The sequence below is a fragment of the Castor canadensis genome, chromosome 11, assembly GCF_047511655.1.
Source record: "Castor canadensis chromosome 11, mCasCan1.hap1v2, whole genome shotgun sequence".
Lineage (NCBI taxonomy): Eukaryota > Metazoa > Chordata > Mammalia > Rodentia > Castoridae > Castor > Castor canadensis.
The window spans coordinates 129,248,848-129,275,555 of NC_133396.1; the positions used below are offsets into that span (position 1 = coordinate 129,248,848).

General features: G+C 41.0%; 2 protein-coding genes and 1 non-coding gene across 12 annotated transcripts in view; 2 read left to right on the top strand and 1 right to left on the bottom strand.

Moving 5' to 3' along the window:
• Klhl12 (kelch like family member 12) overlaps positions 1 to 16,309 on the top strand; it is a 31,574-nt gene extending 15,265 nt beyond the window's left edge. For all 10 annotated transcript variants that reach the window (XM_074048617.1, XM_074048614.1, XM_074048615.1 and 7 more), the window contains 7 exons: positions 1,148 to 1,262; positions 8,632 to 8,738; positions 9,521 to 9,716; positions 12,774 to 12,932; positions 13,218 to 13,316; positions 14,390 to 14,576; positions 14,759 to 16,309. In XM_074048617.1, coding sequence (XP_073904718.1) covers positions 1,148 to 1,262; positions 8,632 to 8,738; positions 9,521 to 9,716; positions 12,774 to 12,932; positions 13,218 to 13,316; positions 14,390 to 14,576; positions 14,759 to 14,885 — 990 coding nt within the window. In that variant the 3' untranslated portion in view covers positions 14,886 to 16,309. The remainder of the gene's footprint in view (positions 1 to 1,147; positions 1,263 to 8,631; positions 8,739 to 9,520; positions 9,717 to 12,773; positions 12,933 to 13,217; positions 13,317 to 14,389; positions 14,577 to 14,758) is intronic.
• Positions 16,310 to 19,082: 2,773 nt separating this feature from the next.
• Rabif (RAB interacting factor) lies at positions 19,083 to 26,254 on the top strand. The gene is made up of 2 exons (XM_020163571.2): positions 19,083 to 19,259; positions 23,992 to 26,254. The coding sequence occupies exons 1-2, from the start codon at positions 19,128 to 19,130 to the stop codon at positions 24,235 to 24,237; spliced, it is 378 nt and encodes a 125-aa protein (XP_020019160.1). The 5' UTR covers positions 19,083 to 19,127; the 3' UTR covers positions 24,238 to 26,254.
• Positions 21,969 to 22,075, bottom strand: LOC141414321 (U6 spliceosomal RNA). Its single transcript, XR_012439381.1, has one exon. It is a non-coding gene; the product is annotated as a U6 spliceosomal RNA (small nuclear RNA).
• Positions 26,255 to 26,708: the final 454 nt, after the last annotated feature.

Genomic DNA, 26,708 nt, shown 5'->3' on the forward strand with positions numbered 1-26,708 from the left:
CACATTTTAGAGCCAGAATCAGGGAGCTAAAATCCTAATCCAGTGCTCACTATATGAACCTTAAGTAGATTACTTAATATATATATGCCTCAACTTTCTTATCTATAAAACAGAATGTGTTTAGTAAGTTAAGATGCAAAAACTTTTAGTACCATATCTTGGTACTTACGTATCTGCTACTACTAATTTCCTTTCCAATGAATACTGAAAACTTCTTGGGTCAGGTTAATAGATGTGCTTCGTACTTAAAACTTAGTTTAATCTGGGTCCAAAAAGGAAACATATGGCATGCTCAGAATGGTATAGTTTTTAAGGAAAGTTTATATAAAAAGGCTGTTTACAAAGATATGAGTGCAGAGAAATAAGACAGTGACAGAACTTGGGTCTAGGAGAACCAAGAACCAAGCTGTGTAAACAACCCTTAAGCCTGAAAGGCCAGGGTTGAGGTATGGTTACCAGAACCTGAAAGGAAAGAGTCATGTAGCGTTATTGCCTTGAAAGGAGACTTGACCTTTGGTGGGGCTGATCCCAACCAGAGACCAGAGGGTCTGGGACCCTTATTGGCATAATTCCATATGACCCAATCTTCTGACCCAGAGAGCAGAGTGGAGGAGGATGCAGAGATCCTGGGGAGGCAAATACCAATACAGAGCTCTATAGACCTGGGGATAGTGACTGTGCTGTGAATTTTGGGGAAATTATTTTAGAAAATTATTATGTCCCTGTCATCCTAGAAAATGACAAAAGCCTTTGGTTTTCTCTTAAAACTCCTGATAATCGTTATGTACTTGTACTTAGATAATCCCTGGAAGAACATACAACCTAATAAAGGTAGTTATGTGTAAGTGCAGAGGTAAATGTAGACTACTTTCCAATATATATATATATTGTCATTTCATTTTTTGGGGGAAGGGGTTGTGAATTGAACCCACTTAGCTATAATCCCAACACACTATCATTTAATTTTTGATTCTTATAATATATTATGTAATAAAAAATAAAAATAAATTCTGAAAACCCACGGCAGTCTTTCTGGAATCATAGGCTTTGAAACCTTGTTTTCTATACTGTTAATTCTTGTGTCATTTTATTCTTACAGCATTAGAAATGGCTGTCTTGGCTCACTGCACTATCTGCTATGTTTCAGCCTTTCATCCGCTGTAGTTTACAGTGCAGGGATCTAGTTGATGAAGCAAAAAAGTTTCATCTGAGACCTGAGCTTCGCAGCCAGATGCAGGGACCCAGGACAAGGGCTCGTCTAGGTAAGCTGGCGTCTTGGCAGAATGAGGGGATATTTTTCAGTTGCTTCTTGTAGGTGTCATAATGCAGTTGAAAAGAACATTCTGTAAGAAATATAAAGATCTCTTTCAGACCTGCCTTTTATCTTTTTATTTTGTCATCTTAAGACAAGTCATAACCATTCTGTTTTATTTCCTGTAAACCGAGAATATTTTCCCTTTCTATTTCACACACCTATTTGGAGATTAAATGAGATAAAGTATAAAAAGTCTTCATAAATTGTCAAGTTTTATGTGCTGTGTTACAGTTTTATTTCAGTACTTTTAGAGTCTATGAATATTATATTGAATGCCATGTAGTAAGTAGTATGCTCCCATCCACCTCTCCCCTTCCCTTGTATGGATTTTTTTTTTGTCCATTCTGGAATGAAAAGAAGAAGGGAAACAAGCTCAGTGTAGTAGAAAATACAAGGATTTGGGCAGTGATGTGCAACAGTTAAAAACTTGGCCTCTAGTGCCAGGTTTCTGGGTACAGATCACTTACTGGGTGTTTACCTTGGGCAGGAAACTTAGTCTCTCTGTGCTTTCTTTCCTCAAAGGATTTTATGAAGAGTAAATGAAGAAATTTATGTAAAGCTTAGGGTCATTCTTGGCACATTTAAGTGATATCTCTGTTAGGTGCTATTTTAGCAAACAGACCTAGGTTCAAATCCTAGCCTCACCAGTGACTGGCTAGACCTATGATACCAGTTTATCTGAGCCTATGCTTCTACCTCTAAAGTGGCTGTTAGTTTCTTATCTCACTTGGCAATTGGGGTTATTAAGTAAGATAATATAGGTACTGGGGTTTAAACTTAGAGCATCACACTTGCTAGGCAGGAGCTCTACCACTTGAGCCATGCCCCAAGCCCTTTTTGGTTTTAGTTATTTTTCAAATAAGGTCTCACCTTTATGCCCAGGCTGGCATTGACCACTGTCCTCTATTTATGCTTCCCAAGTAGCTGGGATGACAGGTGCACACACCATGCCCAGCTTTTTTTTTTTTTATTTGTTGAGTAGGCTCTCAAGAATTTGCACATGATCCTTCTGATTGCCATATTAAATATTTTCACATTGTTGTATCACCAGTCTCCAGATCTCTTTTCTTCTAGCAGAACTAAAATTTTGTACCCATTAAACAATTCCCAATTCTCCCCTTCCCTTCCTGAGTAGGAACCTTTTCACCAAAACAAAAGCACATAATTCCTCGAGGTTACTTAACTACATAAAAAAAAATTTTTTTTTTTTTTTTTTTGGCAGCATCGGGGTTTGAACTCTGGGCCTACACCTTAAGCCACTCTGCCAGCACTTTTTGTGATGTGTTTTTGAGGTACAGTCTCAAGAACTATTTGCCTGGGCTGGCTTTTGAACTGCAATTCTCCTGATCTCTGCCTCCCGACTAGCTAGAATTAGAGTCATGAGGCCACTGGCGCTCAGCTATAAAAAAAATTTTTTTATTTGATGGCAAAGACATAGACTGGAAAAATATCTATTCAATGTATATGACAAAAGGTTAAGATTTCTAATGTAAAAAAGAACCCAATGGATCAACAAGAAATAGGATAATAACCTTTAAAATATTAGTCAAAAACCTCAGCACCAGAAGAAAAAAATAGATTAGCAAAAGACATGTATAGGCAGCACACAGAAGAGGGCATACCAGTGAGCAGCAGTCATTTAAAATGTGCCTCACCAGGACATTAAGTTCTAAGCATCCATGCGCCTTGTGTCCTTTCTTTAGGGATGTGCTTTGCAGATATGAGTGTCAGTATGTAAGGCTGCATGCATGAGAACACTTACCAGAAAAAAGAGGGACGCAACCTGAATTCCCTGAATTGGAGAATTATAATACAGTTGTGCTTTGCAATGTTATGGAACTATTCAAAGTATTGAGTCACATGAACATAGCTAGCTAGACAGACTGGGTTTTTCCTTTTTTTTTTTTTTTTTTTTTTTGACAGAGACTGGCCTTGAATTTGTGATTGTCTTGTCTCAACCTCCCAATTACTGGAATTACAGGTATGTTCATCACACCTGGCTGATTTGGCATAATAAGTAGAAAAACTTTTTCACAAAAAAAAAAAAGGACAGGAATGAGGCCCTGAGTTCAAAACTCCAGTACCACAAAAACAAAGAAACAAATAAAAATGAAAACTCCTGTATGTGTGTATGTGTGTGTACAAGCATAAACAAAAGTATGCTCATAGCCAGTCAGTGGCTAGCACCCGTAATCCTAGCTACTCAGGAGGCTGAGATTGGGAGGATCAGAGAATCAAGGTTTGAGGCCAGCCTGGGCAAATAGTTCATAAGACCCCACCTCCAAAATAGCCAGAACAAAATGGATTGGAGGTGTGGCTGAAGTGATGGAGTACCAGCTTTCAAGTGTGAAGCCCTGAGTTCAAATCCCAGTCCCACCAAAAAAAGTATTTTTATATCCTGTTAACAGAATTCTCCATAGATGTGATGGCAAAGGCATATTAGCAATTCATGTTTTATTTATGTACTCATGTTTTACTTATTACCATTGCATGTGGTGACTTTTATTATTTAAAAAATAAATGGGGATAGGGCTATAGCTCAGTGGTAGAGTACTCACCTAGCAGGCATGTGGTCCTGGGCTCAATCCCAGCAACACAACAAACAAATTATTTGTAATAATACTAACAAAACAATTCGTATTTTGGTGATGGTGCTAGGGTTTGAGGGACATGTGCTTGCCAGGCAAGTACTCCACCATCTGAACCATGCCTCCAGCCCCTATTAAAACAGTTGTTGTTTTATTTTGTTTTTGGCAGCACTTGGGTTTGAACTCAGGGCCTCACACTTGCTAGGCAGGCACTCTGTCATTTGAGCTACTCCACCAGCCCTTTTTGGTGTTGAGTATTTTCGAGATAGGGTCTTGTGAACTATTTGTCCAGGCCGACCTCCAACCACAGTCCTCCTGATCTCTGTCTCCAGAGTAGCTAGGATTATAGGAATGAGCCACTGGTGCCCATCTCCACTTGATTCTTAATTAGCATCTTCTTCTCAGTGCTTTGTAAGGTATATTGCTACATCTACCTTGTCCTCTGCCACAGAGGTTGCCAACCAGGTACAGGATAATGAGTTTTCATACAACATAAGGAAATTAAATTTATGGTCAAGTCAAAATAGCATGCCAAATAAGGGATTTTACTTTAGCTTTTCCCTCTCTCACAGAAGAAATAATGGAGATTAGTATCCTCATTTGTGTCTGACTCTTTTTCTGAACTAAAGATCAGTACAAATGGAAATGTAAGTCCCTCAATGCTGTTATTTTAGTGGTTCCATCATCTGTCCAGTTCCTCTAAACACACCATAGCGCACACACACACACTCCTTTCCCACTGCACCAAAATAATGACCATGGCACTGCCAGCATACCTCAGTTTTGTAATGTGCTTTTTCACATTGCTCTTGCCAAATGTCGTAGACACACTTTTCTCATCAAAAAAATAAAAATCTAACAAGTACCCTGAGCTGGGTGAAGTAATTCATGCCTGTTATTCCAGTACTCAGGATGATGAGGCAAGACCAGGGCCAGCCCCAGCTACACAAAGAGTTTAAGGGCAGCCTGGGCTACCTGGCAAAACTGTCTTAAACAGCAACCAAAAAATTTCTGAAATGACTCATACTGACATAAAGTTCTGATATAGATGTATAGCTACCAGAATGTTTACTACGAAACTTTCAGTTAATAGGAAGTGTTATCAGTTCTCTGGGTTTTGCAGCATGATGTATTTCCTAGAGAGCTTCTGTGACCCCCTACTTTAAAAGATGCCTGTATTTTTTTTAAATATTGGAATTGCATAAAGCAACAGAAATAAGAGCCAAAGAATCTATGGAAAACTTTAAAATATGCCAAGTATAGGAAGTACTTCGCAATTGTTATGGCAGTTTTAATTCTCTTATTCATAAATATCCCCTAGCATCATAGATATCTACAATGAGAAATGTGTTTAGATAAAAGGATCATGGTTACATTCTCTGTTCAGGTCAGGTAGGGAAAGTAGCATATGAAGGAGCACACGGAAAGTGCTGTTAAGGACAAAATAACTCATGGTTCTCACCTTTTCCAGCTCGAAGGAACTTTGAGGCACATACAATTAGACTGATATAAAAGATCCTTGCCTTTAAGTGCTTTGCTTTTCTAGATGGATCTGCCTGCTGAGACCTACTTGTTGGGTCACTTTGGAGAAGGGGCCTTTTTATTTGGCAACTATACAAGACAAATGCCCTCTTAGGAAATGAAGTGAACTGCATGGTTTATGTGTGGGTGCAGATGTGTTATTAAGAAAAATTTCAGGTAACTGAAGAAGAAGAAGAAGAAGAAAATATACAAACATTATATAAAACCAGAATAATGGAATGATCCTCCATATCCATCACCCAATTTCAGTAATTATTAACTCACTGGTAATTTATATTGAAGCAAATTCCAGCAGGATATAATTCTATCCCAATATCTCTAAAAGATAAAAATGCCCTTTTCACACATGCAAAATGTCATTTGCAGTCTAAAACAACACACAGCTTTGTGTGTTGGTACACACCTATAATCTCAGCATTTGAGAGAGAGAGATGGAGATCATGGGTTGGAGGCTAGCCTGGATTACAGCATGAGTTTAAGGACAGCCTAGGTGACATAGTGAGACCGTATCTCAGAAAAACTAAATAAATTACACACAAAATTCCTTATATCATCATCAGATATCAGGTACATATTTTCTTCTTTTTCCCTATAATTGTTGTTAGTTTTCAGACCCTTAAGTTATTCAAGTCAGAATCCAAAGTCCATATATTGCATTGACTTCCCATCTTTCCTTAGGCTCTTTTAATCCTTTTGATTTTCTTTCCTGCTTTGGTTTTCCTTGCACATTTATTTGTTGAGGAGGCCAGATTGAGCTGTCAAATTTCCCATATTTTGGATTTTGCTTATTACATCCTTATAGTGTTAATTAATAGGTTCTTCTAGCCAGGCTTGGTAGCCTGCAGCCATAATCCCAGCACTTGGGAGACTGAAGCAAAAGAATCACTTGAACTCAGAGGAGTTTGAGACCAGCCTAAGTTATTTAGTGAGACCCTGTCTCAAAAAATAAAAAACATGTTTTTCTGTCCCCCATATTTCCTAGAGACTTGGATAAAATTCAGGTTCAATATTTTGGAAAAGTCATTTCATAGGTAGTGTACTGCCTGTCACATCAGGAAGCACACAGTGTCTGACAGTAACATAATAGCTTTTCACTTAATATTGTAGCAGCCATAGATGACAATCACCAAAGCCATTACCTCTTTAGGGGTTTATCTCGATCTGTTAGGAGCTTCTGTTAGGAGCTTCACGGTGCTACATTTGCTCTTTCAGGTCCTGGTTACTTACAACACAGCCATGTTATTATAGTGCTACCTAGTGGCTGAATTGTCCAAAACTCTACCAAACTGTTCTGTCCATGAGGTCTAGCAGAGTAGGTACATAGGGGATTTCTTCAGAGACTTTTTGCTTTTTGAAAAGAGCCAAGGTAGAAAGTGTTTTATCACAATAAGGCTTCAGGGAAAATGGGAGGATATGAAGGCTGTCAGAATAGCTTCTTTGGGAAAATAAAGAAAAGGACTTCCTTTTAAAAACCCTAGTCTTTGGTGACCTGGCAGTTTTGAAGAATTGACAGGGTATTCCCTGTCATACACACACACACACACATACACACACGCACATATGTATATAAATTGGAAATGTAAATGTACATACAGATGTATACAAATTGGAAATGTAAATTTTCATGGAAAAGAGATTTTTGAAATCTATCACTTGTCCTTTTGAATGGACTCAAACTTGGGGTACCTGGCTCCACAGTTGTGCTGGGTCAAAGCAATTGTCAGAATTGTCAGGCAGGCCCATTCCTAGGAAGTTCTGATTTTGCTAAGACCAGCCAGTTGTAGCTGTGTTCTGATCCTCATGTGTTCTCAAGCCTACCAAAGGTATCAGGTGTCATGCTTCCCATCTTATCTAATGTATGTTTCCAATGACTCCCAGTTACCTGACCTTCTTCCCAGTGGACATTCTCATTTCCCCCATGTCCATGAGAACCCTACACCAAGAAATACCTTTGGGTGGCCAAGATATGTTTTTTGTCCTACTGACTAATTTTGGGAAGCTTGTTACTCATAGAGTGATTCAGCAAATGCCCAGTCACTTTCTCACTGGGTGCCTGGAAGATCCATCTGTGAAAGACCTCCCTGGGCTTGAATTTCAGTGCTAGGAACTCTCAGTATACCAAGAGGGCCACATCTGATCCTGATAAGTATCTTTGAGGGTATATGTATGTGAGTAATACATGTCCCTTTAATAGTGACATTATACACATGCTATATATTAGTGTTTTGAGTGTTCAGTTATGTTCTGTGATAATTAACATTGTACTTGAACATTGATTTTTTTGTTTTTTCTTTTTTTGTAATTCTGGAGTTTGAACTTAGTGCTTTGTTCTTCCAGACAAGTGTTCTACCACTTGAGCTACACCTCTAGCCTGGACATTAAATATTTTTACAAGGAAGCTCTTGGGATTTATTTCAAATAGATATGTATTTTTTCATTTTGAATATATACATTCTTCTGAAAAACAAACAATCTATCACTTGGTTCCTAAGCCTCAGCCCTCAACCTTTTTTTTTTTTTTTTTTCTTTTTTTTGGTGGGACTGGGGTTTGAACTCAGGGCTTCACGCTTGCAAAGCAGGTGCTCTACTACTCGAGTCACACCTCCAGTCCATTTTGCTTTGTATATTTTGGAGATGGGGTTCTCTTGAACTGTTTGCCCAGGCTGACTTTAAATCCTGATCCTCCTCCATCTCAGTTTCCCAAATAGCTAGAATTACAGGTGTGAGCCACCAGTGCCTGGCAGCCCTCAAAATTTTTTTTGCAACAAGTTTAGAAAGGTGTTTTTCCTCCATTACCAAAAACTCCCAGTTTGGGTTTTTAGGCTGAAAAGAGCAAAGAATGCCTTTAATTTCCCACCTTATACCTATTGTGCAATGAGTTATTATGCATAACAGTATTTCAGTTATTATGTTAACCAGAAGCCATCTAGCTAGGTTGAAATGGTGTGGTAGAATGTTTTTAATGTTGTCTTTTAATGTTGTCCAGAAATTTACATTTCAGAGATTCATGTCCTCAGGAAGAATACCTTCCTGTTGTTCAGCCTTGTAATGTGTCTCCTTTTTCAGATTGCTTCTCTTAGCACATAAGACAAGGTATCATACAACTGTTTCTACTTACACGTCCCCGTAAGTAGTTAGCCAGCCAGTCTGGTGAAGTAACCTGTCTTTTCCTACCTTTGTTCTTAGGAGCCAATGAAGTGCTTCTGGTGGTAGGGGGTTTTGGAAGCCAGCAGTCTCCAATTGATGTGGTAGAGAAATATGACCCCAAAACTCAGGAGTGGAGCTTTTTGCCAGTAAGTAATGGGGCCATTTGTCCCAGAACTCAAGTGTCCACATTCCCCAACTCCAGATCATAACTGATCCAGCCCTGAGAGTAGAAAAGCCTTGTAAGAGCATGTTCCTTCCAACAGTGCTGTGTACACAGTAGGTAATGAGTAAACAGTTTCTGAGTGTTTAGATTAGAAGACTCAGCTCCAGAAATGTAAGTGGCCCTATATTAAATGAAATTCAATCAGCCACCATTTAGGCACCCAGTGTACTCCATTGGTCATGCTGTATTAAACTGAATTGGAGTTCAGTTATCTTACATCAAACAATTTTCAATTGAAATGGGAAGTTTTTATCTTTCTCCCTCTATAAGTCTCTATTTCAATACTGAATGAACAGTAATGATTTCTGAGAAGTCATGGAGATCTTTTGAACTAGTCCTCCTACATTGTAGGATCTTTGAATCCTAGCCCTCTAGCATTATGCCAGTACTTTCCTACAGTGTGAAGGGATATCATTCTCTTAGCCAGGGTCTTATGTAAAGGAAAGGTGTCTGGTGCCAAACAGTAGAAAGCACTGGAATGGGGTCAGGGGCAGAAGGCTTGCATCTTTCAAGCCCCACAACAGTCATCTCATTCAGCAGGCAGTCAGCTGGAGGCCACTTGAGGATGAATCGCTGTTCCAAGGAGGGTTCATGGTGAAGGAAAGAAACAAAGAGGCATAGATAAAGACAGCAAGGATAGCAAAAGGTAATGCTGAAAACTTGCTCCACTGAACTGCTCTGTATCTTTTCTCCCCAAACCCAAAGAGCATCACTCGCAAGAGACGGTATGTGGCCTCTGTGTCCTTACATGACCGGATCTACGTAATTGGTGGCTATGATGGCCGTTCCCGCCTCAGTTCAGTGGAGTGTCTAGACTACACAGCAGACGAGGATGGGGTCTGGTATTCTGTGGCCCCTATGAATGTCCGAAGAGGCCTTGCTGGAGCTACCACACTGGGAGGTAGGGCTTGGTGTACAGGCAATGTTTTCCTTTTTTTTACCCTTTTGATATAGAGCTTCACTATGTAGTCTAGGTTGGCCAAAACTCATGATCCTCCTGCCTCTGCCTTCCAAGTGCTGGGATTACAGACATGTGCCACCATGCCCAACTAATGTTTGCATCTTATTGTAGCTGGATCACTGTTCTTACTGCTCCTGTTGTATGGCAGGAGCATGAAGTAGGGAGGATAAATTGGTATGGGCAAATAGTTCCTTTTTTGCTTTTGGAAATATCAGTGTTAACAGAAACTGTTCATTATTTGTGGATATTTCAAAGTTGGTTATTCAGGTTCCATTGTGCTATGTGAGAACTGGCACTAACTGTATTTTTACAAACTCCTTTGGTAGTCTTCAAATACTCTTAAGAATTTCATTCTGCCTCCTGCTACTTAGGAGGAGAGATCAGGAGAGATCATGGTTCGAACCCAGCCCAGGAAAATAGTTCCATGAGACCATATCTTGAAAAAAAAAAAAAAATTACAAAAAAGGTCTGGTGGAGTGGCTCAAGGTGTAGCTCCTGAGTTCAAGCCCCAGCACTGCCCAAAAAAGTAAAGAAAGAAAGAATTTCATTCTTGGGCTAAAGGCATGGTTCAAGCAGTAAAACACCTGCTTTATAGCAAGCAAGAAGCCCTGAGTTCAAACCCCAGTACTGCCAAAAAAAGATAATTTTACCTTTCTTGTACTATTAATGTATTCTAATATAAAACACTATGAAAAAAAAAAGAATTTCATCTTAACACCTTTTTTTTACATTTTTATTAGTGTATATTAATTTGACAAAGAGTTTCATTGTGATATTTCCATACATGCATATAATGTAGTTTGATGAAATTCATCCCCTCTGTTACTCTTTCTCATCCCCTCTACCTCTTTTAAAACTTTTTTGTTTGTTTGCTTGTTTTTTGGCAGTACTAGGGGGTTGAATCAGGGCCTCCCACTTATAGGCAGGTGCTCTATCACTTGAGCCACTCTGCCAGTCCTTTTTGCATTGGTTACTTTTGAAATGGGATCTTACTTTATGCCCAGGCAGGCCTGCACCACAGTCTTCCTATTTGTACTTCCCTGCATCTCTGGGATAACAGGCACACACCACTGAGTCCAGCCATTGGTTGAGAAGCAGGGGTTTCAAAAACTATTTGACCAGGTTGGTGTCAAATTGCAGCCCTCCTAATCTCTGCTTCCTGAATAGCTAGGACTACAGCCGTGAGCCACCATGCCAGCTAAACAGTTTAACAGGCTTCATAATTCTATTTTCATACATGTGTATTTATACATGTACTTTGACCGTGTTTGGTACCCCCATCACATCTTCTGTCATTTTACCCCTCCTGATGGTCCCAACCCCAACAGTCCCTGTTTTACATACCTGTCATTGATTTTTACAGGTCTCGATTCCATATAGGAAATCTGGCTTATTTCGCATAACATGATGATTTCTCAGTCCATCCATTTTCCTACAAATGACATAATTTAATTCTTCTTTATGGCTGAGAATACTCTATTGTGTATCTATACCATATTTTCTTTATCCATTTACTGGTTGATGGGCACCTAGGCTGATTCCATACTTTGGCTGTTGTAAGTAGTGCTGCTATAAACATTGGTGTGCAAGTATCTCAATTAAATGCTTACATTCCTCCAGAATGTGTAGCAGGAGCATATGATAGTTCTATTTTTAGTTTCTTGAAGAACTTCCATACTGATTTCCATAGTGTTGTGCAGTTTGCATTCTCACCAACAGTGTATAAGGGTCCCTTTCCCACATCCTTGCCAGCATTTGTTATTTGTTCTCTTGCTGATTGCCATTCTGACTGGGGTGAGATGGACTCTCAGTGATTTGCATTTCCTTTATGACTAAGGATATTGAACATTTCTTCATGTATTTATTAGCCATTTGAAAACTGTCCAATTCATTTGCCCATTGGAGTTTGTTCTTTCATTGTTTAATTTTTGGAGCTCTTTATATTCTGGATATTAGTCCTTTGTCCTATGAACAGCTGGCAAAGATTTTCCCCCATTCTGTAGGTTGTCTCTTGATTCTGATAATTGTTTCCTTTGCTGTGCTGAAGCTTTTTAATTTGATGAAATCCTATTTGTCAATTCTTGTTCTTGTGTCCTGGTAATTGTGGTTCTATTCAGATAAGTGTTACCTGTGCATATGTCTTCAAGGGTTTTCCCTATGTTTTCCTCTAGCAGTTCCAAAGTTTCAGGTCTTACATTAAGACCTTTACAGGATGAAAGATAAGAATCTAGTTTCAGTCTTATACATGTGGAGATCCAGTCTCCCTATCACCTTTTGTTGAAGACACTGTCCTTTCTCCAACATAGGATTTTGGCACCTTTGTCAAAAGTCAGGTGGCCATAGCTATGTGGGTTTATTTCTAGAACATGTATTCTATTCCACTGATCTACCTGTGTGTTTTATGCCAGTATTATGCTGTTGTGTTACTATGACTGTATAATTTGAAGTCAGATATTGTGATACCTCTAACATTGCTCTTTTTGCTCAGGATTGATTTGGTTATTTGGGTTTTTTTGGACTTCCAAATGAATTTTACAATTGATTTTTCTATTTCTGTGAAAAATTACATTGGAATTTGTATAGGGATTGCATTGGATCTGTAGATTATTTTCTGTAGTATAGCCATTTTCACAATATTAATTCTGCTGATTCATGAACTTGGGAGATCTTTCCATCTTCTATTGTCTTCTTTAATTTTCTTACTTCAGTGTTTTATAGTTTTCATTATAGAGTTCTTTCAGCTTCTTAGTTATATTTATTCCTATGTATTTAATTTTTTTTCTTGAGCTATTGTGAATGGGATTGTTTTCCTGATGTTTTTTCTCATTATTGGTATATACAAAACCTATTTTTTTATGTTGATTTTGAATCCTCCTTTGCCAAAAGAGTTTTTTGCTCTCAGACATCTGAAGGACCTGTGGGGAGTTTGTACAGAAAAGAGTTCTTTGAAATCTCTCATTCTTATTTAATAGTCTGAAATTTGTTCATGCTGAGCAGATATGATCTACGTCTCTGGAGGCTTTGATGGAAGCAGGCGTCATACCAGCATGGAGCGATATGACCCAAACATTGACCAGTGGAGCATGCTGGGAGATATGCAGACAGCTCGAGAGGGTGCAGGACTAGTAGTGGCCAGCGGAGTGATCTACTGTCTAGGTACTCAGTCTGGGATGCAGGGATGGAGAGAATTCAATGGTTACCAGACTCGGGTGGGATCCTTTTCCACCAGAATGAAGTTCTTAGGCTTCCTTTAACAAAAACTCTGGTCTATTTCAGTATATTCCATTAACTGGGAAAAAACAGAGTACTTTCTAATCTCTCTTTTGGTTATTAGAACTCTGTAGGAGAACTGAAACTAAACTAGTTAGATGTACTCAGAGAAGGCCACTTGGAATGAGCCTGATAATTGATTTCTGCAGTGATCTCTATTTTGTCTTCCAGGAGGATATGATGGCTTGAATATTTTAAATTCAGTTGAGAAATATGATCCCCATACAGGACACTGGACTAATGTTATGCCAATGGTCACCAAACGTTCTGGTAAGACCGAATCTGAGGAAACTGACAAAAGATCGTGCTGTCAAATCTTATACATGCATTGGTGGTGTGGTCACAGGATCAGGGTATCAGTAAATCAGAGTTATAGTTCCTGTGTACTTACTGTAATTATGAGTCCAATTCCAAGGGCTGGAGGAGTGGCTCAAGTGGTATAGCACCTGCCTAGCAAGTGTGAGTCCTTGAGTTCAAACCCAGTACCACCATAAAAAAGGAAAAGAGAGGTGAGTCCAATTCCACTCTTCTCTTTGCCTCTATTGTCTCTAAATGGTAGTGAAGATAAAAATAGCTTAACCTTATATATATAAAATAATATATATATAGCTTTTGAGGGCAGAAGCCTTCTTGAGTTATTTATTTATTTTGGCATTTCTGGGTAGGCTTTTATTTATTTTTAATGTCCTTGTTCATTTCCTGTGGTCTAGAATATCCAGTACAATTTTGTGCATATAGTACTTGTTAAATGTTTAGTAAACAAGATTTCTGGTGCATTAGAACAAGAGTAACTATTTATCATCACTGAAAAGCTGGGTTTTTGTTTTTGGATTTTTGTGTGTGTGCTGAGGATTGAATGCCAGGCTTTGTTTACACTAGGCAAGCCCTCTGCCTCTGAGTTAAAGCCCCATCCTCAACTGAGAGCTTTTTAATGTAGTCTATTCTGGGGTGTAAGAAAGGAGAAAACACTACACTATTTTAATTGACTGCCCCTGGGTAAAACTGCCCCAGAACCATTGTCACAACTCCTTTCCTTCCTTTCACCTTTTATTTTACTGACACCTTTTTCTTACTTCCTTATTTTCTCCTACTGAAGAAAGTTGAACTCCTTGTTAAAGTGAAGAAAAGAACCATTTCAGTTTTTCTTTTATCATTTCAAGTCCTAGCCAAATGTTTACAAATGGAATAACCTGTGCTGTACTAAATTATTCTAGACCTGTTTGACCACATCCACATCCTTCATCTCCCCTAGAATTTAGCTAGCCATTAGTGACATGTTTTGTTCCTAGAATTCAGACGCTGGGCTTAGTACCATTCATCTGCTAATATCTCCTTTCCCCCAGGTGCAGGAGTAGCCCTACTGAATGACCATATCTATGTGGTGGGGGGATTTGATGGTACAGCCCACCTTTCTTCGGTTGAAGCTTACAACATTCGCACTGATTCCTGGACAACCGTCACTAGTATGACCACTCCACGATGCTATGTAGGGGCCACAGTGCTTCGGGGGAGACTCTATGCAATTGCAGGGTAAGGATTTAGAAACCGGGGTAATCATTATGTGTCCAGGGCAAGAGTCTGTGTGCTCCAGTCCTCATTTTGGATGGAGACATAGGTTGGGTGGGGGAAAACACCTCCAGTAAAACTTTAGTGAAGGACTTGTATATAAGGAATAGAAAGCTCATTTCTCTCTTTTGCTTTTTCCCACTCAGGTATGATGGGAATTCCCTGCTGAGTAGCATTGAGTGCTATGACCCTATCATCGACAGCTGGGAAGTAGTGACATCGATGGGAACCCAGCGCTGTGATGCTGGGGTGTGTGTTCTTCGAGAAAAGTGACTATTATTGGAGCATCATCCAGAGCTAGCAACCAGTCCAAGGGACAGTTTGTGGGAGAATCAAGGATCATTTCCACAATGTCTATTTCTCACTGTGTGCACAGGGTGATTACAAGCACCAGTGCAGTGATGATTGTACTTATTTGACACACTCCCTCATGGTGGTAATGTCCCTCAGCAGGGTGGGTAACATGCAAGGGAAGAAAATGCACATTGAGTGGATATGAGAACAGATCACTCCTCCATCTGGTCGGGGAGCACTTTCTTGTCATTTATGGCTTACCATGTGCGTGGGAGAATATATATGTGTGTGTGTGTTGTGCTTCATATATTGCAGAGAAGTAAAGTGAGTATGGCCTGCTAGATGTGGACAGTACCCAGCCTAGATGATTGAAAGGATACCAACTTGCATAAGCTTGGTAAAAGCCAAGTCTTTCCCCCCTACCAGGAAAATGTCTTTTTTAATCTACAGGTAGCTAGGGGCATCACAGTTCCATTCCGGAGGAAAACAAAAGGGAGAGCCCTATCAAACTTTGGGAGCCTAAGCTAGAAAATCACATTATACTCCTTAAGGGGAAAGGTCCATCAGAACTGGAGTTAGAATAAGTGGTGTGAACTGAATTTAATGGAATGTGAGTGAACCCAGAACACCACTGAAGTATAACCTGGAAGACTGAGATGGATGTATTGTTTGAAGAATTTTTTTATTTCCCTAAGGTATTTCTACAGTAGAATGTTGTACATCTTGGCTGAGATGAAGACTGTCTGAAAGAATAACGTTGGGGTGAGAGGAGAGTGCATAAATATGGGAGTTGAATATACCTGGGGACAAACTAGAAGAACCTGTGACTTTACAGTTGTCTTAGTCCCTGCCAGGGCACAGCAGCCATGGCAATATTTGTCTTGAATGGGTGAAATACTCTTTGTTGAATCAAATGCTACTACACTGTTACACTTCTACATATTTATTGGGGGATGGGATGGGGGTGACAGCAGCCTAGTAGTTCAGCTACCTAATTATGTTCCTATTCATCTAAGGTCATATTTGTGCTAAGGAGTGTTTTTTTTACTGCTGTGTTTGGTACATTTAGTCCTCTTACTACTATAAGTTTTCCTCACCTGTCTTTAGCGTGAATTTTATTCATCTTTGGGCAGAATAATCAAGAACAATGAAAATTCTTTTGTCAGTTCCAGTACTTCTGCTATCACCATTTCTGAGCTACCATTCAAGGCTCCTCTGTGTCATGGAGTACAGTTTTTGCTTTCTGGATATTGGGTGTGTGGAATGTGATAACCTAAACAAGGGTGCCCTTTCCCTTTGCTCTGGAATTCTATTTTTTTCCTCTCTCCCTGAGTTATATTGACCTATGAGTTAATTTCCTTTGTATTTTTTTTAAAAAAATATTAAAAATCACCTGTCTCAAATGCCGTTAAGAGTCCATGACTATCAAGCTCTGCCTTCAGCAGACATCTTGGGGGACAGGAATAGAGATCAGCTGTAGGTACTGTCTCTTCATCTCTTCACCTCATGTTGGCTGACTGGTGCTGATGTTTCTGTTAGACACAGGGAAGAGGTAGCACTGTACTACTGCAGAAATTCTCACCTGTAAATGTTTACTTGAATTTGTCATATTTATCAGCCCTTCTCACACCTGTTTGCTTGAAAACCAAAGGAAGTCTTGAATTAATTTAGCATCAACTTTATTGTTAAGGTTTTAGTCACTCCATCCATTTTGTTTGATTTATCATATGTGTTGTAAACAGCTATGCAGAAGGCCTGAGAAACTGCAGAAGTCCTGCTGGTCCCAGAGTGAAAAGAAGGAGAAAAGCCACAAGAGGAAGGATTTTGTTTTTGTGGTTTTTGTTTTTGAGACAAGGTCTCACTGTGTAGCCCAGTCGGGCCTCATACTTGCAATTAACTTTTGCCTTGGCCTCCTAAATGCTGGAATTACCGATGTGTGTCACCATCCCTGGCTGAGGAAGTCATTTTCACTAAAGAAGCCAACCTTTCTTTGACAGATGGATTGTGCCTTCTAATTGAACCAGTCTGTGAAACAGGTCATCTGTCTCAGGAAGAGATCCAGGGGAGGCTGAAGGGGAGGAGAGAAATGGGCAGAGGACTGAGGCATCTATGCTGACTTCTGAGTTGCAGACCATTCACAGACAGTTCATGCAGTGAAGCAACAACTGAACATTCCATTAAAAAAAAAAAAATCAACATGTAAAACTCCTTTTCCACTGTTCTCACTTTTATACACTTAGTCTCACACATACACAAGAGCCCTCTAATTTGGTGGGTTCCTCCTGTTATTCTAGCTCCCACAACTACAGCTACCTAATCTAGGAGACCTTTTATCTGTGTCATCTTCATACAATACAGATACCCAATTAGTTTGTAATCTACACAATTTTGTCTTTTAATTGTTCTAAGTCCTCTTACCTTCATTCCTTCTGCTACCAGATAGCTCAGGCTTTTTTTCTTTTTGGTGATACTGGAGTTTGAACTCGCGGGCCTCATGCTTGCTAGGTAGGTGCTCTACCACTTAAGCCAACCCCTCCACCTTAACCCCCAACCCTTTTTACTTTAGTTATTTTTTAATATTGATTTTTTTGCCCAGAACCAGGTTGGACCTCAGTCCTCCTAACTATGCCCCCCATGCAGTTGGGATGACCATGCCATGCTTATTGCTTGAGATGGGTCTCCCCAGCAGTTTGCCCTGGGCTGGCTTTGAACAACCATCCTCCTAATCTCTGCCTCCCAAGTAATTGGGATTACAGACGTGAGCCACTGTGCCTGGCTCAGACCTTTTATCTCTGTGCTGGATTCATGAAGTTAATAGTCTCCTCAGATTTACTATTCTTTTCCCCTCTTACTATCTAGACTTCCTGTTTTGAGATCAGAACCTTTCTGAAGCGCTTTTATGATCATTACAGAACTTCACAGATTATCAGTAAATTATTTCTGTCCTCCAATATCTATTGATTCTCATTACCTGTACTATTAAGTTCAGATTCTTAGCATGATATTAGACCCATGGGGATCTAAGCCCAGTTCTGCTTTTCTGATTTTACTGTTACTACCTTTTTTTCCCCAAGCATAATGTGCTTCAGCCACTGATAGCCTAACCATTCCTGAGTTTGATTCCACCCTGGTTTTTATATTATACTGTTCCTCTGTCTGAAATCTTGCTTTCCTGACAGTCACCTCTTGATGTCTGATAAAAAGGTACCTAGATAAAGAAACCTTAACTCCCCAGACGGAACTACTCCCTAATACATGCTTCCATTTACAGTACTTTTGTTCCTCTGATTGACCTTATCATAGATCTTCCAGTTCGGCCTTCCTGTTTAGGCTGTATTCTCATATGCAAAGTGCCTTAGGATATAGCAAGTCTGCTGGGTTGTTACTTACTAAATATGGAACTAATGAAAAATAAAGAGGAAGCAAAGATGATAGGGGATATTGGGTACATTAGACATAAATCAGACGGCTTAGTTCCCCCTCTTTCTTTTCCCCCTGCCCATTTCAGGAAACCCATGGCCTGTTGCACTAGAACTAATAAGCTGGGAATACAGTGTAATAAGAGCAGTGGTTTTAGAGCTGCGCTTGAATCTATGGACCACGGGAAGATCTTTGATCTTTGCCTTCATTGTGCACTGGGGAATAACAAGAGTGCAAATCCTGTAAGGAAACTGGTGATTTAACATGTTTGCAAAAGCACTAATATGTTGCTGCATCACTATGATTAGAACTGAGACTTGTAAAGCTTCCAAGCATCTTTTTCCTCCTCCAAAAAAATTACACATCGCTCTAAGTTGCTATTTATAGACAAAACTAATGTGGCTAAATCTTCTGAACGGTAGTCCAGCCCAGATTCCTTCCACACTAACCCCACCCGATAATGCTCCCATCCATTCACGAGACAACTGAAATCTCAGAAAACTAAAGGGTAAAGACCATCCTTAGCGACCAGGTGGCTATGCAGAGAAAGGACTTGTCATGGGCCCCACGAAGTGCAGCTGTCACAAAGCCATACCGACACCCAGTCACTCGGGTAAAGCAATGAATGAGCGGCGCTAGCTCAGCACAGTCCGGTGTTGGTGTGGGGGTGGGGGAGCGACGCCTGCGCAGAGAGGGCAACCGTGAGTGCGCCCCGCCCCTGACGAGCTGCGCCTGCGCGGTCAAGAGCGGGTGGGGCAGAAGCCGCGCGTGCGCGGTCGTGGTGGAGGAGGCTGCAGCAGTATGGCAATGGAACCAGCGGAGCAGCTGAACGAGTTAGTGTCAGCCGACGGCCGGAACCGGAAAGCGGTGCTTTGCCAGCGTTGTGGCTCCCGGGTGTTGCAGCCAGGGACCGCCCTATTCTCCCGCCGACAGGTAGGGAGGCAGGTTAGAGGCCACTTTCATGCGCACCCTCCAAGCGGCCGAAGCGGTAGGAGTCTGATTCCCGGCTCCTCGGTTTCCGGAGACGGCACGCATCCTCTCGCCTTCCGTAAGCCCCGCCCTCCCGAGTCTAGGCCCCGCCCCTCGAGCTCCGCTTGGCGTGTCTCCGCCCCGCTGCCGCGGGAGTGGGACGGGGTGCTGTCCTTGATCTGAATCCTTTTCCGAGGAGGACTTTCCGCTGTGCCCCTGCATCCAACGGTGGCCCGCCGGGGGAAAGCGCCCCGGCCTTCCCCCAGATCCTCCGAGCGCAGGCAGAGAACCCCTGCGCGCCGTCGGGCGGTGTCCGCGTGCCCCAGCCCGCTGCTTCCTAGACTTCGGGTCTTTGCCGCCGCGCGGTGCGCAGGGCGCCTGAGAGTAGTTTGATTCCTGCGCCTCACCAGCTTTGCTGCCCAGAGACAACTTTGGTGCGGAGACAGTAACTCCTAGTGCACTTTGCCAAGGCACTACAAGCCAGAGTTCAGGATAGTCATATTTCAAGTACCGTAGATACCTGAAGTCCTGGAAATAAATCTCGAAGACGGGGGTGGGGTTTGCCTTCTGGTTAGGGGGTTTGCGTGTGTGACTAAGGTTTGACTCAGGGCTTCCTGCTCGCAAAGCAGGCACTCTACCACTTGAGCCACACCTCCAGTCCATTTTGCTCTGGTTATTTTGGAGATGGGGGTCTCAAACTGTCTGCCGAGACTGACCGCAAACCTCAATTCTCGATCCTCCCAGTCACAGCCTACCAAGTAACTAAGATTACAGGTGTGAACCACTGGCGCCCAGCTGGAACTTGTTAGTACCCTTCCTGCCATCGTCATCACAAGTGAGAAAGCTTAAAAAAAAATTTCATTTTGGTAAACTTTTCATTGACACGTGGCAAAGTGTAATCTCGCTTCACCCAGGTGCATTCAGATCCTGTCACCTAAAATGATTTTTAAAACAGGATCATTTTACTGTTTCGTGTGACTGAATGTCCAATATAGAAGGAAGAGGCACCCTATTTCTCCAAAAGCCGAATCCTGTTCATAAGAGGAGAACCAGTGTCTTCCTTGTTCTGTGGGTTTTAATGACAGTCTAGGGAAGGGCGGAGCTCCCTTGTTCTCTTGATAAGATTTCCAAGGATTGGGTTAGAGTTTTCAGGTGGTTTGTTTCAACAGCGTGCCTGCTGTTCTAGAAAGAAGCCTAGGAAATGTTTCTGTTTTAATTCTAATCTCTCCCCCCCCACACACACACACTTTTTTTCTTTTTAAGTCATAAAGGGATTTTCTTCTGTCTCTTTGTTTTGCTTTTTGTTTTACCATGGCTTCAGTGTTTCTGGAAATTTCCAGTTCTCCCCTTAATTTCCATCCTAATTTTCTTCCTCCTTTCCAAAAAAAACGTAATTTCTAGGACATGATGTAAACAAGAAGTTTCGAAAAATCTCATGGAACATTCTAACCAGTTAGTACTCCCTCCCCTGCTACATAGTGTGTACTTCAAGGAAGGGAAAAAAAAAAAAAAGTTCCTTGCCTTCAGAGAACAAACAGTTTGCAACTTGAAGGGCACTGAACTCTTTAACTAAAGCCCCATAAAGTATCAGGGTAGTTCTTTTTAGTCCTAACCCAGAAATGCTGAGAAATCACCACAGGGCAATTACAACAAAGCTAGTACTCATCTCCTAGGGTGGTAAAGAGGTGCTTCCAGCCATTAAATAAGCCTGTAGAAACGCAGGGTGCAAGGAGGCAGTCAGAGGCAGCCCATAGCATTCTCACTCCATTCAGCAAAACAGACTAGTCTCCAGATGGGAAGAATTTTAAGGACTAGACCCAGCTGGTCTAACGCAGCTTCTCAACCGGGGATGACTGTCTCCCCAGAGGGAAAACTCCAGAGACATGTCTAGAGACATTTGGTTGTCACAGTAGTGGAGGTGTGCTAGGGCATCTAGTAGGTAGAAGCCAGGGAGGCTGCTCAGCATCCTACAGTGCCCAGCCTGGTCCTAACAGCAAAGAATTCTTCAGCCCAAAATGTCAGTCTAAAATAAACACTGCCAAACACCATCCTATCTATTATTTCAGTTACCCTTATTAACTTTTTTTTCTTTTTGCGGTACTGGAATTTGAACTCGGTATTACCCTGAGCCACTCCACCAGCCCTTTTTTTGTGTGTTGGGTATTTTCGAGATATGGTCTCGTGAACTATTTGCCCAGGCTGGCTTCAAACCACCATCATCCTGATCTCTGCCTCCTGAGTAGCTAGGATTAAGGTGTGAGCCACTGGCATCCAGCTAAACTATTTGTATTTTTATTGTTTATACCACAAGACTATGAGATCCTGTGTCTTGTTCACGTCTGTATCTCCTACATCTAGACTGCACATAAATGAGAACTTAGGAAATGCTTGGATTTGAATAAATTAATGGATAAAAGCTATTGTCCAGGGTAAATAACACAGCTGGAGGAGCAGCTCAAGCAGTAAAAGTGCCTGCCTAGCAAGCATGAGGCCCGGAGTTCAAGCCCCAGTACTAGCAAAAAAAAAAAAAAAAACTTAACAGGGTAAATAACGGGTTAGTGTGGATATATAGATCAGTGTGTTTAGCTGGCACCATTACTGTATACAGTATGTGATTCCTATTCTTTTTAGCCATATAAAATATTCATATCCTTGAACTTGGACCGGGGCATGGCCCTGAGTTTAATCTTCATGAATTTGAGTGTCATCATTGCATAGGGGCCATGCCAATCTTCTCTGTAGTGTTCCAATTTTAGTATATGTGCTGCTGAAGTGAGCACATTAAGATTTTTTTTTTAATAGATTATTGGGAGGTGGTAGACTGTGGAAGGTAGGGTCTGGTTAGAGGCAGTGGCTCCCTGGGGTTTGTTCTTTGGGGATGTCTTGCTCTGACCCCTCCTGTCATTGCTCTGCTTCTTGTCTGCCATGATACGAATGCTGTGCCACTGAACCCTCCGAAACGGTGAGCACAATAAATCTTTCCTCCCTTGAGTTGTTTCTGTCAGGTATTTGGTCACATTTACAATAAAACTAACAAATTGGTGTTTCACAGTCATCCCAAAACAGTGACTTTCAACAACAAAGGCATTTTGCTCAGGAACTTAAGAGTTGACTGGGCTTAGCTTGGCAGTTCTTCGAGGTTTTTCATGGCATTCAGAAGGGTCATCTTGAAAGCTTTTTCCCTCACAATTTGCCTGTGGGCTGAGATGATTCAAACACATGATCCTTAGAGCAGGCTTTGGGGGATATCTCTGCATTTCTGTGAACCTCTCCATATGGTCTTTCTGCATAACACTCTCAGAGTAGCCTGGACTTCTGACGTAGTGGTTGAAGGGCCCTAGAGCAAGTATCCCAAGAGCAACGGCAAAAGTTGCATGGCTTTTTAAATTTTTTATATTTTTATTTACTTATTTTTGTAGTATACAGGATCAAACCCAGGGCCTCATGCATGCTAGGCAAGGACTCTACCCTTTGAGCTATACCCTTGTTTTTTCCCTTTTGTTTTTGTTTTCTTGTTGTTTGAAACAGGGTCTTGCTATGTAGCCCAGGCTGCTTCAAATTTATAATCCTGTCTCAGCCAGATAGCTGGGATTATAGGCATGCACCACCAGGCTGTGTTTGCATGCCTGTCACTTCTCATTGCACTGTAGTCATCGAGGCAGTCACCACAGCCAGCCCATGCTCAAAGGCAGCAGCACTGACTTCACCTCCTGGTGTAAAGATTGTCACAGAGCTTATAGATGTGCTTTAAAACCACAAGTAGTGTACACACATGCACCAGAGGCTTCATTCTGACGATTGGGAAGTCATCTCCATTACAGGCTACAAGATCCTAGGGATAACATTCTAAATTCTAGAGCTAGGTTTTCCTGTTTTTAAGACAAATCCAGCACATTCATAACATGATAGGTAAAGCCAGATATCCCTTCCATCCTCTTAACAAATATTTGAGTTCCTGCCCTGTGCTAAATGACAAGGAAGGGAAGTTCCCTGCTCTCCAGAAGCTGATTTTCTAGTAGAGAGAGAGATACATCATAATAAGAAATTCTCACAAATCAGTAAGTGAAAAAGGAGAGGCATGAGGAAACAATTGTTCTAGGAACACTGAATGTATTCATGATCTTGACTGTGGTAATGGTTTCACCACCACATACATGTGCCAAAATGTATCAGAACTGTGCACCTTAAATATGTGAGAGTTATACATCACTTATACTTCAGTTAAGCTTTAAAAAAAAAAATACAGTGGGCAGTATGGAAAGCTAACTCAGATTGTTTGGGCAGAGAAGACTTCCTGAGGTGGTTAGTTTGAGCTGAACACTGAAAGGAAGCTGGCCAAGCTAAGATATGAGGGAGGGCAGACATAAGCTGGTTGAGGAAGTAAAGTGGCCAGTGGGGAGGGCAGATGCTCACTGAGCAGGCGGGAGCCTGGGGCGGGTTGGCCTGTAGTCTGTGGTGTGTGTAGTGGGGAAGTTGCCATCTGAAGCACCCCTTCCGTATTTCTTAAGAATGATGGCAGGCACCGGAAGAGCCACCCAGCATCCTAGTCTGTAACCTACTGAGACTGTTGTGTTTCTGTGTTTCTTTTTTCTCCATTCCAAAAAGCTGCTAGAGAGCCGGGTGAAGTGTAAGCAGTGGTCAGGAGGTGGGTGAGCGGCCAGTTCAGTTACAGTCCTTGTGTTCTCGTTCACTGCAGCTTTTCCTTCCCTCCATGAGAAAGAAGTCAGCTCTGGCTAAAGGTAGCGACCCTGACGGCGATCTTCTCCAGGACCACTGGCTGGTTAACGACATGTTCACCTTTGAGAACGTGGGCTTCACCAAGGACGTTGGCAATGTCAAGTTCCTGGTCTGCGCAGACTGTGAAATTGGACCCATTGGCTGGCATTGCCTAGATGACAAGAACACTTTCTATGTGGCCTTAGAGCGGGTTTCCCATGAGTAACTGGGGGGATGGAGACTCGCTCTACCCCCAACTATAAAAGCTTTCTCCACAGAACTGGCATTGAACCTGGTCTAACTGCTGTGCTGCTGTCTTCTCTGCAGTGCCCTTGAACGTGCAGCTTCCTTCAGGCCTCTTGTTTAGTCACGCTTTGTGTTAGAACATGTCCCAGCCTCCTAATTTTGGGACCCTGTCGTACCTCCACAGGTCTAGTCTCGTCACTGGCAACCTGCCTCAGCTATTTTGCTTTCTTTTTTTAAATCATATTATTGGTATACTGGGGGTACAGTGACATTTACAAAAGTTCTTACAATATGTCATAGTTGAGTTCACTCCCTCTGTCATCCTCTTTTGTATGCCCCAGCTCTCTTTTAACCCAGGGCTCCTTTTTATCATGCTCTGAAAGATATGATAAAGCAGCCCTTTAGTCACGATGACATATGACAAAATGCTCATGTGCTGATAGTTGAAACTCCAACTTTTTCTCTCATTCAAGAAAGCATATAAGCATCTGAGAGTCACTTTGTTGTATGACTAACCTAGTTATCCACAGTAATTTATTCTTTCTAAAAGTAAAAAATTTACAGACTTCGGTATTTAACCACTAATCAGAAACACCTTACTTTGGCACATCTCAAATTCAGTGCCTGAGTCTTTACTTGGGGTTGATGTTGACATTTTGTTGTGAAGTGGAACATGGTCTTTCTTCCCTTTGCATCTGATGTGGTTTCTCATTATTAGCTTATCACTGCTAGTCTATTGAGCATTAGACTGTCGATCCCAAGAGAAACTCAGTCCCAGCTGTTTACTAGGCTGTCTTAAAGAGTCAAGGGATGGACCTCTGCCCAGTGATATTGGAGTTTACAGGTCATTTCATCTAGCCAGGTGACTTACTTCCTGTGTTCTTAGGAAAAACTGCTTTCGTGGATAGTGTCAACGTTTACTGAACATACTGGGCATGGTCCTCAAGAGTTTTGGTTGGACTGGCAGAGTTGTTCAAGTGGTAGAGTGCCTACCTAGCAAGCATGAGGCCCTGAGTTCAAACCCCAATACCGCAAAAACAAAAAAGAGTTTTGGTTTAGATTTAGTTGGAATCTCTATCTCTGTACCAACACAAAATACATTTTTTTCTACCAAAAAATGCCTCTATTTCTATTAGTGTGGAGTTGCTTTGACTGTTTAATGTTAGAAAACTTAGTCTTCAACACAATTTCCATGAATAGTCAGATCCATTTCTCTTCTGAAATGATTCACCATCTTAGAAGGAATTTGTATAACCAGGTTTCAGGTAACTTCCTATCCTCCCTTCCTTTGGAGGCCTAAAATTGAAATAAGGACTAAATAGAAACAGTCTCTTCCTTTGTATGTGTTAGTTACTTCCTTCCTTCACTCCAAAACTTTAAGGGCTCCTCCACTAAAGTACAGGCACTGGGCACAGTTCTGCAACCAAGTTTATCACCTAGAAAAGTGGCTCCCTTCCCAGTCAGAACCTGAAGAACTGTGTGTTCCAGACACATGATCAAATGCATATTATTATGACATTTGCAGAAAAACAAGTGGAATTATCCACTCAGGTCAGAAGGCACACAACCAAATAGATGTCACTTAGGGGCATAGGGCCCTCACCTCACAAGACAAAACTGAAGTTTGGCATTTTTTAAATTAAACTTTAGCTTTTTTTAAAATTAATCATAGAAATAGTACATGTTCATTGCAAGTAAACTTAATGGATATAAAAAATTTTTAATTAACTTAGTTTCCGTCATACAGGGATTGCTAGTGGGAATGTGTTATATATCCGTCTGTGTTTTTCTGTATATATGTATATATAAATAATGCATCTTTTGAAACAAATAGGAGACCATACTGTACTTTTATAACTTGCTTTTTTTCATTTTACAAACTAGGGTGAACACCTGCCATGATAGCAGATAGTCATCATGTATGTTCTCAGCACTCCACTGTATGCTATATGACCATTTTTTTCTTCTTGCTAACTATAATTTATTTAAATCATCAACTGTTGTGTTGCCTGAAGTTTCTTATAAATAATGACACAACGTGCAACCATAAAGTTAAATCTGTCTCACAATCTCAGTGGAGTGGCTCAAGTGGGAGAGCGTCTGCATAGCAAGTATGAGGCCCTGAGTTCAAACATCAGTACTGCCAAAAAAAAAAAAAAAATATATATATATATATATATATATATATATATATATATATATGTATGTATATATGTGTGTGTGTGTGTTGGCGTACATTATGAGAAATGGAATTGTAGGCTGGGCACACCATCAAGGCTTTGCTATATTGACATATTCCTCAGAAAAAGTTGTGTTAATCTACCATTCTCCAGTGTTGTAAAAGAATACTTGTTTTTCTGATCCCTTACTAACACTGGCTGTTATTGTTTAGAAAATATTTTGCACAGGGACTGGTTGAAGTGGCTCAAGTGTTAGAGTGCTTCTAGCAAG